This window comes from Nelumbo nucifera, chromosome 2 (genome assembly GCF_055504915.1).
Source record: "Nelumbo nucifera cultivar China Antique chromosome 2, China Antique-T2T, whole genome shotgun sequence".
Lineage (NCBI taxonomy): Eukaryota > Viridiplantae > Streptophyta > Magnoliopsida > Proteales > Nelumbonaceae > Nelumbo > Nelumbo nucifera.
In genome coordinates this window covers 107,413,492-107,430,204 of record NC_142650.1, presented here as the reverse complement: position 1 = coordinate 107,430,204, position 16,713 = coordinate 107,413,492, and the positions used below count along the sequence as shown (strand labels likewise).

The 16,713-nt window shown below is 38.2% G+C and overlaps 1 protein-coding gene across 1 annotated transcript; it reads left to right on the top strand.

Moving 5' to 3' along the window:
* Nucleotides 1-11,788: 11,788 nt before the first annotated feature.
* Nucleotides 11,789-15,098, top strand: LOC104603452 (receptor protein kinase-like protein ZAR1). Its single transcript, XM_010267479.3, has 3 exons — nucleotides 11,789-11,833; nucleotides 11,926-13,476; nucleotides 14,090-15,098. The coding sequence occupies exons 2-3, from the start codon at nucleotides 12,165-12,167 to the stop codon at nucleotides 14,737-14,739; spliced, it is 1,962 nt and encodes a 653-aa protein (XP_010265781.1). The 5' UTR covers nucleotides 11,789-11,833; nucleotides 11,926-12,164; the 3' UTR covers nucleotides 14,740-15,098.
* The last annotated feature ends 1,615 nt before the right edge of the window (nucleotides 15,099-16,713 follow it).

The following is a 16,713-nucleotide window of genomic DNA, read 5'->3' as shown; positions in this document are numbered from 1 at the left end:
ACCTCAGACAATGGTTTTTTGTTGTTTTTTATCTTTTATTTTTATTTTTTTGTCAGAACAAACCAATGGGAACAGTTCCCTGGTTTGGTTTTAAAAAACCTTGGAAAAAGTAGTGGAATTTGCAATGCTAGACCATGGTTCAAAGCAACGTTTTAAAAACTGATCCAGAACTGTTTTAGCCACTAGTTTTTGGGTCTCTGGTTCGAATGAACGGCCCGTTCTGACAGCAAAATTAAAAAATAATAATAAAAAATGGTTAAAAGTCGTCGAATGGATTGACGATTTGACCATTTGGGTCAATAATTTGTTAACTTTTTTAATGGTTTTTAACCAGATTTCGGGGTTGGGGTAAAATGGAACCGGCTGTCTGAACGATTTCTGGGCTGAACGGTCCGACCATCCAGATCAACGGCGGTTGGTTCAAAGTATTGACATGTGCATACACAAAAATTGCATATTGTGCAATGCAAAGGGGCAATGCTTATGGTTGCAAATTGTTTCATGTTTCAAGATTTAGAACAGGCCATGTGTAGGAAGGGTATTAATAATTGTTTAAAAATGCTTTCTTTCTGAATCCTAATATTTGGGCGTTTCAGTGGGTTAAAAAACAAATGCTTATCTTATGCTTCACTCATACGTTGCGATATTTTAAACCTCGGTCATGACATTGGCTCAGTTTGGGAAGAGTGCAATCCAAGATTTTGAATTTGACACCGTACATATTCTGTATTTGCATTTCTTCCCAAAATTAGTCTTACATCCTATTTACATGCTATGACTATGAGAATGAATTGCTTCAAGGACTTTCTTCGTAAACGGCCTAAATTTGAACCAAATTAGGCAATATTTGAATTTGACCTATTAATTATTTTAGATAATTAATAAATATTTTATTTATATAAATATATTATTTATAATTTATATAATTTAATTATCATATATAAAATATTTAAATATTTTATATATTATATATAAATAATAAATAATTGATCAAATTTAGATATTTATTAAATCGAATTAGGTCATATTTGTATTTAGTTCGATTATGTAAAATTCCAAATTCAAAATCAGATTTTCGAATAGTGTTGACACCCAGTATGGTCGTATGGCCTAAAGGACAAACAAGATATGGCTCAACAAGAAAAGATAATTTGTGCAAGGATTTCTAGTTTCCTCAAACAAACAAGAAGCCATACAAGGTCTGACCTGGCATAGAAGAGTTATGGCGCAAAAAGTGTGGCGTCTGTATCATTCAGACTGGGATACCCTATTTGTCATGGACCCAAATGATCCAAAACAGTCCTACATTATATACTGATGTTGGATAGTAGCCATATGAGGTCTTCTGTATCCTTTTATTGCATTGATCTGTGGGGAATATGGTTTTTAAAACCGGACCGGACTGGATGGTTGGACCAGAAAAAGGGAACTGGTCACCATTTTTCCCCTAAAATTATTGGTTTTGATCAGCAAACTGCTGAACCGGCCGGTTAATCGTTCGAATCATTTGAATGGTTTTGACTATTTTTCAAAATTTTTAATTTTTTGTCATAACGGACTGGCTGTTCGGGTCAAATGATCAGACCGTTCAAACCGATAACCAGACCCCTGACCGGTTTGGTTTTAAAAACCATGGTGGGGAACTCTTTGCCTTCATGAAATATGACTGAGGGGAGTAACATAGCGGTCACCACCATACTGGGTCGGATCTCTTTTGCCGTGTCTGAGAAGATTCTACTGCTACCACGGCCATAATAAAGGTAAATCCAAGCTTGATTTATTTATATTTGGATTTGAATCGAATATTTTTTTCCATCGGAGTTAATCAGATTCAATGGAACTGGGGTTGCAATCAGCATTAATAAATTAAACTGAGAAATAGTCAAAATATTAAATATTGTAGATTTTAAAATTTAACCATATATAAATATATCCATTTAAATTGAATTGAATTGAGAGTTTAACTATAGTATATTTCAAATATTTGTTGCACGTTAAATCAAATTTTCAACTAATTATTATGTTAAAGATGTAGTTCGGTCTGTTTGTTTTTCATTATTTTATGTTTCACAGTGTTTTTCCATTAAAGACTTTAACAACGTTAAATATTCAACTGTGACATGTCACCCTATCACTGATTTCAATTTTTTTCGCCTCACGGTGCAGTTTATGCAATATAGGTTTTCAATTATAAATGGATCAGATTTGGGCCACCCTTAACAGGATCAAATTCAAATTCAGATAAAGGGATAGCATCGGCAACCTTTAGCCCAGACTGCAGACCCAAATTCAGAGGTTGAGTTTGTGTATGGCTCAAATTCAACTATGTTTTGTCCCACTTCAAGATTTGCGTATCATCAAACATGTGGAAGAAATGGAGAATGCTTCAAAAATGATATTTTGGTGGATAAATTAGGGATGAACATGAACACAGAGGGATCAGTGAGGGTGAGAATCTAAAATGTTGTCAAAATTAGGGATTGGATTATTCACCCACAGTGGGTTTTGGCAGAATGGTTGGTTGCTCTGTTACAATTTGGGTGATTAGGGTTATGGAGGGTTCCCTCTCAGCCATTTGATCTGCTGCTGCTTGATTTCCACCATGGGTAGACGTTGGTAGCTTTAAGAAATAAGACTGATTATGTATTTTGTTTTGTTTTGTTTTAATGCATGGCTGATATCACTTGAAGCTTAGTTGGAACGGGTACAGATACAAATATAGAATGCAAAACCTTGTATTATATTATTATTTTGTATGTATTTGTTCTGTACATGTTTGTACTCTTTCCAAACTGAGGCTGAGTGATAGATGGCATGTGGCTGACCACATGAGCCAGATGAGAGTGGAGAAACAGTGTTTTCAAACTGCCGTTAATTTAGATGGTCAGACTGTTTGGCCCAGGAATCATCCAAGCAACTGGTTCTATTTTACCCGAAACCTGGTTCTTGGCTAAAAACCATAGAATTGATCAATAACCCCTTGATCCGGGTGATCAAACCATCGACCTATTCAATGATTTTTGGCCGTTTTTTATTTTAATTATTTTTAATTAAAATGAACAATCTATTCAAACCGAACGGTTTAACCATCAACTTAGAAACCAATGATTTCGATTCTTGGTCAATTTTTAAAACCTTGTTAACAAATGAATCTCTTCTTACAGTAAACCCTTTATCCTACTTGCAATGCAACCAATCACCTTCCAGCCAAAGAATATGCCTAACATGTGAACTGCTAAGCCGTAATTAAAGAAGACGTATTATTGAAGTATCATGCACATGCTCTACCAATCATACATTTGAATTTGAACTACCCAAAACCCAGTTCTAGTGTTAATTTGTTATTTTATTTTGTTTTTCGTTATTCTGAGCTAAGGTTGTATTTGGCATGTCTCCCGTCCCGTTTATTTATTGCCATTTTTTTATATGGCCACACTTGTTAGGTGGTGTTCTACAATATCGTTGATTTTGTTTTTTTAAAATATAAATGACCTTTACGTCAGCAAAGACCATATAATTTTACTGGAAAAATATGGACAGGCCCAATGTCATATTTCTAAATTCCATTGTACACCTATAAACATTCAAAATGTCAGAAATCCTCATTCTATACATCAATGCCCACCCATAAATTGACATCAATTCTGAACTGGTACCTACCTCAACTATACTTTGGGCTTAAAAATTCTGACCCTGTGCTGAACCATCATTCTCCCTAATTTTATTGATGTAGCAGTTGCTTTTAATTGATTTTTAAAAACAAAATCAACCACATTACGGAACACCTCCATAATGTTTCGTTTCTCAAAAGTTAACACAATGATGATCTCAGTTTTTATATAGGGGCATTGATTTTAGAAGCACTGTTTTGACCCAAAAAATTGGCAATGTTGTTAAGAATGGAGGGTTGGCAACAAAATGATGAAAGGGAGTCATTAGAAGCGTCGTTTTGATAAAAATTGGAAAGGGATTGATTCAGCCATCAAGGAGACCCACAACCTCCTTATAGTTGCCAAAAGACAACATAATTAGCTTTTTCAGTTCAGCCACTTCAACTATTATATATCAAAGGGTAAATTTCTTAAATTATACTTACCGTTTAGCAAATTAATTAACACTACCCTTACTGTTTAACTATTATCTTAAACTATCCTACTATTTTCGTCCAAAGGACCAAGCCCCGTTGACCGGTTATGGGAGGAACACTCTCTATCGCCAATCATCATCAACGTGACAAGAGTGCTCGTCTTTCCCAATGAGAACAACTAACCTAGTAGTGGGATGATTCGAACCCAAATGTTATCCCAACAAATAAATTATATTTATGTTTAGCATCAACTAAAGATGAAAAAATATTATTGAAAGTTATTATTTTATAAAATAATAGAATAAATGATTTCTCATATCCAAATTTCTATTAAAAAAAGTTGTTCTTAATGTCAATAAATTTATGTAAACAGAAATATTAATAATAGAGCAATTATTTTACTACTTAAAATTTGTAAATTTGAACATGACATCTACCTTAAATTTTTTATAAATTATTAATTAATATTTTAATTTACATTAAATAGCAACATATTTATTATTTACAAAAAATAAAAATATTATTTATAAAATACTTGAGAATATAGTATAAATTGAATTTTTCAAATCCGCTAATTTACTTTCACATCAAAAAGTTTTTTTTATTTCATAAAATATATATAAATAAAAATATTAATAATAGAATAATTAGTTTATTAATCAAAAACTATGAATTTTCATATGATATGTATTGTATAAATGTTAATATATTTGATATATTTTAAGATTATATATTTTTATAAATTATTAATTGAAAGTTTAATTAATTTTATAATAACATGTTTATTGTTTATAAAAATAAAAATATTTTTTACCAAACATTTGAAAATTAGTTTTACTTGATTTTTTTGTTAATGTTAAAAACTAAAAATAGTAAAATAGAAAATAATTGATATAATAGTTGCATATATGTATTGTGCCTTCAACTTCAATAGAAAATAATATGATAATAGCCTTTGTGCATGTATTAATTTGCAAAAATAAATATAATATGTTCTAACACTTTTGATTGATATATTATTAACAAAATTGTATGATTTCTAGGTATTTGGATATAGTAATTGTAATATATCTCTTCACATATACCATTAAAATATACATTTGCTTTAAATCTATGCATCAATTATGGTTATTTTGACCTTCGATATAATGTTATTAATATATTTGTAAAATTTGTATGCATTTCCTAGCATATCGAAGCCTCTTCATATTTTTTTCGTTTTTATCTATCTGTTTCCAAGGCGTATCCATATCCCTATCCTTGGTTTTTCACACCCTCATTATTGGCTTCTCCAAACTAGTGGACGTCAGTTATCTTCGTTGATCGAAGAAAACACTGCAGCATCTAGCATCTTCTGTGTATCGGTGTCCGAATTCTCACCACTGGACATCTTAAATTGGTGTGGATTTGCAACTTGCAAGAATCACCATGAGGTTCTCAAGCTCAGTAGATAGTTCACCAACTCTTTTGTTCATATCGATGTCAGCTTTCTTGCAGATAATATTGGCGAAACAACGATCAATACCCTTGATCGAAGTCAAGGCGAACATGATCTTTTGTTTCCCATCGACGTGTTCATGTTCAGAATACGAACAATGTGTTGGAAATCCTCATTTGCAACAAGAGACATGGTTGGGGCTTCCTCAGCACTCCTTTTGTCTTCTCTGATCCATAACGCGTAGAAAATCTAAGGGAGGAGAGCGGATTACCATGCGTTTTGTGCCCCCAAGAAATCTTTCGTTTCACTTCTCCACTCGATGCAACACCGAACTAGCAGCATCAACACCCCCTCCCCTCTTTCGCATTTTTGCAGGTTATGTGCTAGGGGGTGTGTTTGAGACTGAAATGATGTTGTGAGGGGGACGGAGATGGAGACGGCTTCAGATCTCCCTTCTATGCAGTAGAGCCAAGAACGTAGACGACCAGTGGCTTCAGATCTGTTTTCCGGAATCAGATCTCCCTTCTGTGCAGTAGAGCCGAGAATGCAAACGATCGGTGGCTTTAGATCTGTTTTCCAGAAACAACTTCAGATCTCCCTTCTGTGAGCCGACAATGCAGACGACCAGTGGCTTTAAATCTATCACAGTTTTTCTCTTAATTTATGGGCAAAATGGGCATTTTATCCTTTCTATTACGATTTAATTAACCACCATAACAATTATCAAAAATAGTAGGGATAGTTTAAGATAATAGTTAAACAGTAAGGATTGAATCGATCAATTAACTAAACAGTAAGGATAATTTAAGAAATTTGCCTTATATCAAATGACCCCTTAGAGGAGCACAAATTAGCTGAACTTGATAGATGTATTCAAGGCTGTATAACCAATAATAAAACCCCAAATCAGCCATGCATGTAAAGAGAGAAATTATATAGTTGTGGCCTGTGTGGCATATATACACTTTATGGCATAAAACTTTTATCAAGTTTAACTAATACAGTTACCAACAAAAAAAAGTTCAGCCAATCCGGACTCAACTTAGAGGTATAAATTGAGCATTTGTTAAATTTTGGAACGATCAAAGCTTGATGCAGATGCAGTGAAAATTCTTTTATTTATTATTATTATTATTATTATATGCCAAGGCCCAAGGACTTAAAGGTTAGTGTTTTTATGGGGTTAATGTAGCAAGGAGCATTAACTTGCAGAGCCGGCTACTTAAAAATAAAAAGGATTATACTAGCATGTGAGAGGATCATAGGGTATGAGAAAACTTAAAGCCTCTCATTTCTTGGGAGTTGAGGTCATCAAGTAGGGCCTAGGGTCACAAAATGGCATGCATGCAAATAAAAAAGGGGTTTAGTAGGATCTTCCTGAGATGTCATTGTGAGGCGTTATGTGTGAGGAGCAGATCCGGTCTCGTGTAGAGACGGGGTTTTGTAGGCACAAAATTTCCTGAGTGCCTAATTAGTGCGCTCATCTCTTGTGCCTAGTTGATCTGAACTCGTGGTCTCATAATTCATTCTCATAGCATAAAGTTTATAGTGTTTGCCTGGAAAAACGAAACATGACACAGAGAACCTTTCATTTCAAATGTTTGCCCAATGCAATGGGATACTAAATGATCAACTCAATTAAATAATGTTAACTAGGGATAGGGATGACAATTTTGTGAGAATTTTAGGATATCTAGTCCATTTTAACTCTACTAGGACCTGTTTATCAAAACTCTAATGGATTTGAGATAAATTTGGGTTTTGACTTTCGGGGTAGACGATACCCAAACCCAATTATATTTAATATGGGTACCCACCCCTAATAATATATATTGTAAGAAATAATATACATAGTAAAAAAGAGTTGAAAGAGGATTCAACCCACTATAAACATCTTTCCCACTGCTTATCACACCATTTCTACTTAAGAGGGACATCACATTTTGCTTATGTGATGTAGAATCAGGTGTAAGGTTCAAAGCATAATATATATGTCATAGAAGAAAAACTACATTTTCTTATAAAACATAAAATTAGTCATCTAAAAAATATTTTAAATTGATAATTGACACTGTAGAGGCAAAAAGAATTCACAGCTAATTTGGTTATGGCTCAACATCTGGGTATTTGCAAATGAATTTTCTATACTTTAATATACATGGATATACCTTCCAAAAAAACACATGGATATGATATGGTTCTTATTAATGCTGATTTAGCAAAATATTATAGAGTGGGCTAGTAATTAGAATAATTACATTTGAAATAAGCAGCTTGGATTCAAATCCTTATAACAACATACTAGTGTTATATAGGAATGGTTTCAAATGGATTTAATTGAAACTAATTGAGCTAATTATAAGTGGTGTGTTAAATCAGGTTAATTATAGAATCAATTATGGTGAGCATTGGTTAAGATAATTGCATTTAAATTTCAAATTTGAAAAATGATAACAATGATGGGATATGTCAAATAAGAATTGGGCATTTTCATTGAAAAGCCTTTAATTGAAGAAATTGTTTAGCTCAACATTTCTTTCTTTTATATTTTTAGCCATTTCTATCTTTTTTTTTTTTGAAGTCTTAGCCATTTTTGTCATTAATAACAATAATTTTTATTTAATATGATAAATGCATAATACGAAACATATTCATTTTTTAATAAATTATTTATAATATTTCACATTTTTTTATTTTTTATTAAATCTATGACACCATCCTATGATTCCTATTGAATTGAATGACCCCACTACTTGAATGAAAAAGCGACTAGGTAAGTTGGTCCCCACACCCATACTCCCCTCCCCCCACCCCACAACCTCGGTGACAGCACTATTTGATCCCAATTCTCCAGGCTCCACTGCAACCAACTTCAGACCTAACCAAATGAGACAGTTGGCATCGTCCTTTCATCACATTTGCTATGCATTTAATCGGTTCAATAATATTTGGAAATTTAGTCACATTATCAAATAACTCGCATCATACTTGTAAAATCAAAACGCAATGATTTTTTTAAATACAATGATTATTAATAAATAAAATTTTCAAATAAAAAAAAAAATTGAAATGCCACTTTGACCTATGATTCACCAAAACTCGCGTGGGTTTCCATTGGTCAAATACTCAAAGGCAAAGCTTTCAGGTACCATAACCATTCGGCATCATAGATTTATCAATATCGGGTTGCTGTTTTTGCGATAACGACAACAGTTAGAACACAAGCTGTGCGAAACATTACCTCACAAATCTTACTTGCGTTTCACATGTGATTCACCAAACAAGCTTCACCAAAATTCACATGGGTTTTGATTTATCCATGTCATTGGTCAAAGGCAAAACTTTCGGAAACCATACCTAATAGCGTGCGATCTGGATGCTCCTAGTTGGAGGGCAGTTCAGACGTCGATCGGTTACCAAGTTGGCCAGTCAAACTGCAAAGAAACATGGATCAAAGGACCCGGGGTGGCTTATATGGTATGGTCGTTCCGATGCTTAAGTCAATACACTAGTATGTGCGAGTTGAAAGCTTGAGAGTGTAAGTTAGTAAGCAAATAATCGCGCATACCTTGTACTGTTGGGGTTGGTGCCTTTATATAGATGGAATGCCATGTGCCTCACGAAACACCTCCGAGATCCTTGATACGTGCTGTTAGGAGTCTATTTCGCACCAAGAGGTGGATATCGTGTTTAGCCGATAAGGCTTATCGTGTCCCTCCAATCCAGGCAGAATGAGAATAAGACCTATAATCGTGCAACATGATCCCGAAGAGCTCAGAGACAGTTGGCTTGCTTCTAGAAATTTGATATGTGTCACCTCAGTAAGTTGGGCTACCACGAGCTGCTCGGTCCTCTATCTTGCCGAGGAGCCCGAGCGTTTCCTGGTTTGTTGAGGTGGCACAAGGTGCCAAATCATCATCCAATCGGCAAGTCACATCCATGTGTCATCTCATGAACAAGTTGGGTCAAATCACCCCTCATCAATACCCTTTTCACAAGACTGGCTTCAATGCTCACACCTTTCACACAACCTTTTACTACTGTGCATTGGGAATATCTCTATCATAGATTTACCCATTATCATAAGTCACAAAACAATCAATATGGGGGTGTTATTTTTGAGATAACAACAATGATTAATTATGTATTTGGTATAGCTTCAAAACCAAGAAAAAGTATTTGATAAACTATTTATTGACAATTAGGTGTCACATTAACAAATGTGATGGAACAGTAAATAAATGCCTAACCATTGGGGGAAACCTTAAAATAAATATTCCCCCAATGATTAATGTACATATAAATCAAGACCTCCTGATGGAATAAATATTGATTTAATAATAATATGATATCATTTATCAAATAAATGAAAGTCATACTAAACACCATATAAAACAAAAGCTTGTAAATTACTACCTTAATAATATTATCTGCGTTTTTCAAAGATATTTGAGAATTAGGGTGTTTTTCAAAGGATGTTCTGAGTATAATCTAACTTTGACTTGCGATTCACTAAAATTCACGTGGGCTTTGATTGGTCAAAGGAAATGCTTTCAGGAACCATATCCTTTCGGCATCATACATTTACCCATTTATCAGATATCAGAGTTGTTTATTTGGATAACGACACTGGTTAAAACAGAAGCCCTGCCAAACACTATGTTACCAATCTTATCACTATTCCTCAAGGATGTTATGGAATTAGGGTGTTCTCCAATCCATGCTGTGAGAATAATCGACTTTGACATGAAATTCACCAAAATTCACATGGGTTGGTTTTGATTGATGAAAGACAAAGCTCATTCAGGTTCATCATAGATCAAACCATTATCAAAACGTCACACCACAAACAATATCGAGTTGCTGTTTTTTGGATAACGACAACGGTTAAAACAGAAGCACTGCCAAATGCTACCTTACGAATCTTAGCTGCTGTTTATCAAGGATGTTTTGAGATTAGGGTGTTTTCAATCTATGCTCTTGAGTATAATCAACAACCTTTGATGATGATATAAAATCTAGTGCTCCTTGATAGCAAATAGCTTGGACATCGAATTGAGTAGGTTGCCTAGTTGAATTGCAAAATGACAATATTAGAGTGTCTAGTTGCTTTACCCGGAATAGGCACTTTGAGGCTTAAGTCAGCGAAGAATTCTTTAATTTGACAGTTAAAAAAGCTAGTAGGTTTTTTGAGAGCTAAATCGTGCATATTTTTTTTTCTGAGGAAGGGGACGCTTTTATATAGGCTAACAGTTGTGAGTTCCACGAAGTGCGTTCAAGATCATTGACTCGTCTGATTCGGAGGTGGTTTCTTGCTCAAAGACGTACTCTGCGTAAGTTGGTGGTGCTTATCCAGTTGCGTCCGAAGCGGGCAGGGCGGTAATCAGCTCCATCAACGTGTTGTCATGATCCTGGGGGAGTCGAAGGAGATAACTCGCTACAGGAGGAGGTCATTGCCCCATGTAGATCACTAATTGAATCTTGACTAGGTCGGGGGAGGCAAGTCGCCTCTTACATCGACCTGATATCTTTCGATCTGTTTGTATGTCGGCCTATTGAGGTGGGGCCAAGGAGGTCGCAACTAGTGTGGAGTGTCTAAAGCAAGGTTTTTAAAACTGACTCGGACAACAAACCGGTCAGGGGTTCGGTTCCTGGGTCAAACGGTTAGCCCATTCTGACAAAAAATAAAAATAAAATAAAAAATAGTCAAAACGATTGAACGGTTCAAATGATTAAACCACCTGGGTCAACAATTTACTGACCAAATCAATATTTTTTGGCAAAAATCCGGTTTGGGGGAAAACGGACCTAACCATTCCCGGTTTTTTCGATCCAACCGTCCGATCCAGTCCGATCCGGTTTTGAAAACCATGGTCCAAAGTGATCCCAAAGTCCGCTTACGTTGTGCTGAGATATCGTCTTATAGTTCTATGGTGCCAATCACCGGAGGGCCAAAATCACCCCTCATCACTTGTGGGCATTTAACGATTCTAATTACCGATTTTATTAAAGCAAAACGCATCGATGCATACCCTCTATTATATTGTCGTTTTCAGGGATCCACACAACGACAGATTATTACCCAAAGCATTTAATTTGTTTAGGCGTCTCGTTTCGCGGCTGTCCGGTTGTCGTTCCCCCCAATTTGAATCGCTAATCCTTTTTACTGAATTGACATAATTACCCCTCTTTCTCTCTTAGTGGAAAACTGGAAACTGTAAAAGCGGCGTCACCACTCACCACCCCTCGTCCTTTCTCATTGTCTTTCTGACAGGCTTTTGTCTGGGGAACATGAGCTGCTGAACCAGGTATAATTTTGAAATTCAATTACGAAAATATCCCTATCAATTTCATATTTTGTCAATTTTCTCCACCCTAATAATGATCTCTTTTAATTCAGGAACATACTGTCGGAGGTCAATTTTGTCACATTTTCAAAATTATATCCATTCTTACCCCTCCGCCACCTCGAAAAGAATCACCAAGGTTCGGAGCCCAGAGCCCAAAGCCCTTCTTCTCCCCTTCCCCCCCCCCCCCTCTCTCTCTCTCTCTCCTGCAACTCCTCGTTGCAGCGAGGATAACAATATAGCAATCATAGATGAGCAGAGTGCGAGCTCGTTGACAGAGCTGCAGCGAAAAATGGAGTCGTTTCCGGTTGCATTGGTCTTCCTTGTTTTTTTGCTTTCCTCTTCTCTGGTTTCTTCTTTAAACTCAGATGGTCTCTCGCTTCTGGCACTCAAAGCAGCTATTTCAACAGACCCAACTCATGCTCTTCGTACCTGGTATGAATCTGACTCCAACCCGTGCAACTGGTTTGGTATCGCCTGCAACCATGGCCGAGTGACCGAAGTCTACCTCCCCAACAAGGGTTTCACTGGTTACATTCCTTCGGAGCTCGGCGCGCTCGTCCACCTTCGCATTCTCTCGCTCGCCCATAACAACTTCTCCAAGCCCATCCCTTCTAGACTCTTCAACGCTACAGCCCTCATCTCCCTCGACCTCTCTCACAACTCCCTCACTGGTCCCATCGCGGAAGAAATCAACTCCCTCAAGTCCCTCATTCATTTGGATCTTTCTTCGAATCTCCTGAATGGGTCCCTCCCGGATGGTCTCGGCGAGCTTCATCAGCTCACCGGAACCCTAAATCTCTCCTACAACCAGTTCACCGGCCAAGTTCCTGCGTCGTTCGGGAAGTTTCCGGTGTCCGTGAGCTTGGATCTCCGGCACAACAATCTAACCGGAAAAGTACCACAGATCGGATCTCTCTTAAATCAAGGTCCAACAGCTTTCACCGGAAATCCCAGTCTCTGCGGATTCCCGCTACGAACTCCATGCCCAGAGGCTGGAAATCCTAGAAGCCCTACCAATGGCATATACCCTGTAAACCCCAAGGACGGTAACCCTGCTATCCCCAATGGCGTGAATCCCGAGCAGAACGCGAAGGCGCGAAGTGGGAGCTCGTTTGCTGTTCCGATAATCTCTGGCGTCACGTTCGTAGTTGGAGCCGTTTCGGTTTCGGCGTGGCTCTTCCGGAAAAAATGCAAGTCCGGAGATGTCAAAATGGGGAAAGAGAATTTGGACAGAGAGGACGACGACGATGAGCAGAAGGGCAAGTTTTCGGTACTGGACGAGGGTTTCGGGTTGGAATTAGAGGATTTGTTGAGGGCATCCGCTTATTTGGTGGGCAAGAGCCGGAGTGGCATTGTGTACAAGGTGGTCGTCGGTGGTGGTGGTGGAGGGTCCGGCGCAGCGACGGTGAAGGTTGCAGTGAGGCGGCTAAGCGAGTGCAGCGGTGACTGGCGGTTGAAGGAGTTCGAATCGGAGGTGGAAGCGATCGGAAAGGTCCGTCACCCAAACATCGTACGGCTGAGAGCTTACTACTACGCGATGGATGATAAGCTTCTCATCTCTGATTTCATCCCCAACGGCAGCCTGTACTCCGCGTTGCACGGTAACTTGCTTTCCCTACTCCACTCAAACAGTCAAACTATTTTGGTCCTCAAATCAAACGGTCAATATTTAATGGCCCAGGTTATTGGATCAAAGTGGGGCCCGGGTGACTCTTTAGACTACGTAGTGCTTTTTGTCCTTAATCTATTCCTGCCTCTGGAGGCGTTTGGCTCTAGAATCTGTGTCGAGTTCACATGCAACTAAATAGTGGAAATGCTCTGCTCGTGATCCGGGTCCGAGAACTGCAGAAACCTTGCAGAGTTTTTACTCTTGTCCTCATCGATCAGTTCTGGTCCTGTTTTGCTTCAATTCCTTACCACATTAGAGATTCTAGTCTGTGGCCTACTGGTTTCAGGGTCCAACTCCAGATGACATTTGAACAAACGAGTACAGAAATTTTGAATTAGATGCGGCTCAGTTGGACTGAACTGAACTGCCACTCTCAAAAGTTATTCTGTTTTGCAAATTTTGATTGACCATGGTCCATGGTGGCCTGCTTCAATCCGGGCCAGGCTAGCTGGTTTGAAAATGGAAACTGAGCTGCAGTTGCAGTGTTGCAGAAAGCTAGAATTCCCTTTTTTTTTTCTTTCTAATTTGATTGGAATTTGATGCAGGTGGACCTTCGAGTTCCACACTTCCATTATCATGGGCAGCGCGGCTGAAGATCGTGCAAGGAGCTGCAAGGGGTCTAGTGTATATTCACGAATGCAGCCCACGCAAGTACGTCCATGGCAGCATCAAAACATCGAAGATCCTTCTGGACGAAGATCTCAACCCATATATCTCTGGTTTTGGCCTCACCCGTCTCGTCCCGGAAACCGACAACAGGTGTTCGACGATGGATCAATTGTCCAAGAAGCAAAACTCGACATCAGCCCAGCTTGTGGTAGGAGGGTTGGGGTCCAGGGGTCCGCCCTCGTTGGCTTACATGGCACCAGAGGCGCGAGTCCCTGGGAGCAAGCTGACCCAGAAGTGCGACGTCTACTCCTTCGGCATTGTGCTCATGGAGATCCTGACGGGGCGACTGCCGGACGCAGGGCCTGAGAATGATGGGAAGGGGCTGGAGAGCTTGGTGAGGAAGGTGTTTCGAGATGAGCGACCGCTGTCGGAGATAATAGACAAGGCGCTGCTGCACGAGGTCCATGCAAAGAAACAGGTGCTTGCGGCATTCCACATAGCGCTCAACTGCACAGAGCTAGACCAAGAGATGCGGCCGAGGATGAGAACTGTTTCCGAAAGTCTTGATCGCATAGGATCTCACTGAGTTGAGTCACTGTTGCTCTCTCAATCTCTCTCTCCCCCAACATCAAGCTAACTTATTGGCTCAAGAGACATGGATGGGCGCTGTTATTAGTTTAGGTTGGATCCTGGTTCATGTTTTCTAACTGAGGAAGGCTATGGTTTATTATACTCCGACTCTCTTGCATGTACTCCCGCGTTCTCTGTATTTTGTATCTTTCCCCCCTTCTCTCGTTTTTCTGAAGTTCTCTAATTTTTTCCTTTTATCTGTTGCAAGCTGCAAGCAACCTTGATGGATGATCATGGAGCCCAGTAATATTATTATTTTGTCTCGCTTCAAGAGCTCAGTAAAATTATAATTATGGGTTAATTACTTAAATATTATATTCCCTGTGATCTATACCCTTAAAGTTATTTAAATTTCAATTTCAAAAAAAAAAAAAGTCACACCCTCTCCTTCTACGTTTTTCTCAGAGATTTGTTTCCTCCTCTCTCTCTCTCTCTCTCCATTTTAGAGACATCGTGTTCTTGACAGAAGAGATTCTCTTTCCTGTGAAACAAATAGTGGGATTGATGGGTTGTTGGGGTAAGGATGGAGATAATGAAGATAAGATGAGATCTGGGCAAGAATTACACCGTCACATTCACCACCACTTTCGCTTTCTAATTCTATTTCTGCATTATACTACAGCCACCCGGTGGTCTAGAGACAATATTGGTCGGGCACTCATCCTTGGCTTGGGGCAGTTGCAACATAACTTTAATATCAGGAAACTCATAAACCAGAACTTAAGTGTTACTTGAAACGCCCATGAAAAAAAAGCCGGATTTCCTGCCTACTACTCTACCCACTCTCCACCCGCCTTGAATTGCAGCCACATATGTCATCTTGTTTTGTGAGATGTGTGGTTTCAATGTAATATGGGCAGGGTATGGTAGAGAAAGTGTGTAGGAAATTTGGGTTCCCATAAAATATCCAACTAAACAATAAAAGAAATAAATGTTTAAAGCAGTGTTTTTCAAATAAACGTTTATCTCAAAAATACCCCATCAATAAATGCAAAGCAAATATATACTTCTCTAATAACAATATATTGCAGATTAATACCTTGAATTTGGGGCTAGTCTCACTTTAATACCCAAATTTCAAAACTTATCATTGTTGTACCGAAACTCCCCAAAAGATGTTAAGTAGAATCAAGGTTCAAAATATTGATACGCCTGATATGCTGGTAGGGACGTATCGAGTGTTTCGATACTCGTTTTTTTACCTTTTTTATATTTTTTTTCAAAACTAGCTCAGGGGAGCCAATCTAGGACCCCTCCATCCCCTGAACCGGTCAGACCCCCAATATACCCACTGTAGGGGCATACCAGAAGGGTCCCAGAACGATAAGTATCGGTCAATATGGGCTGATACGTAACGATACTTTGAACCTTGAGTAAAATGTAAAAGGACACAAATACCCTTCAAGTGTCATCTGATTTTCTTTATCAACCAACTATAATAAATTCATCTCATCATAACTCTTCTCCCAATGCAAAGTCCCCCTTATTATTATTTCCCCTCATCTCTTTACAATCTCACACAATGTTTTTAAACCATCATTGACCCAGATGATCAAACCATTCAGATCGGAAACCGTTCAGGTGATTGGTTCCGTTTTACCCCAAACCCAGCCTTTGGTCAAAAACCGTTGAATTAGTCAATGAATCGTTGACCCAGACGGTTTGACCGTTGAACCGTTCAACCTGGAGAATGGTTTGTAGTTTATTAAGTTAGAGCAAGAATGAAAAGATAAGATCTCTCATATCTGAGATCTACTAGAGAGAGAGAGAGAGAGAGATCAGTTGAGGGATGTGTGAGACAGTGAGAGAGGTTTGGTAGAGCAGGCTAGAGTCTAGATGACAGATCTGAGAGAGAGAGAGATCTAAGACAGAGAAATCTCAAATCTACTTTCATCGCCGCCGCTATAGTTTGCTATTGCCGTTGTAAGTC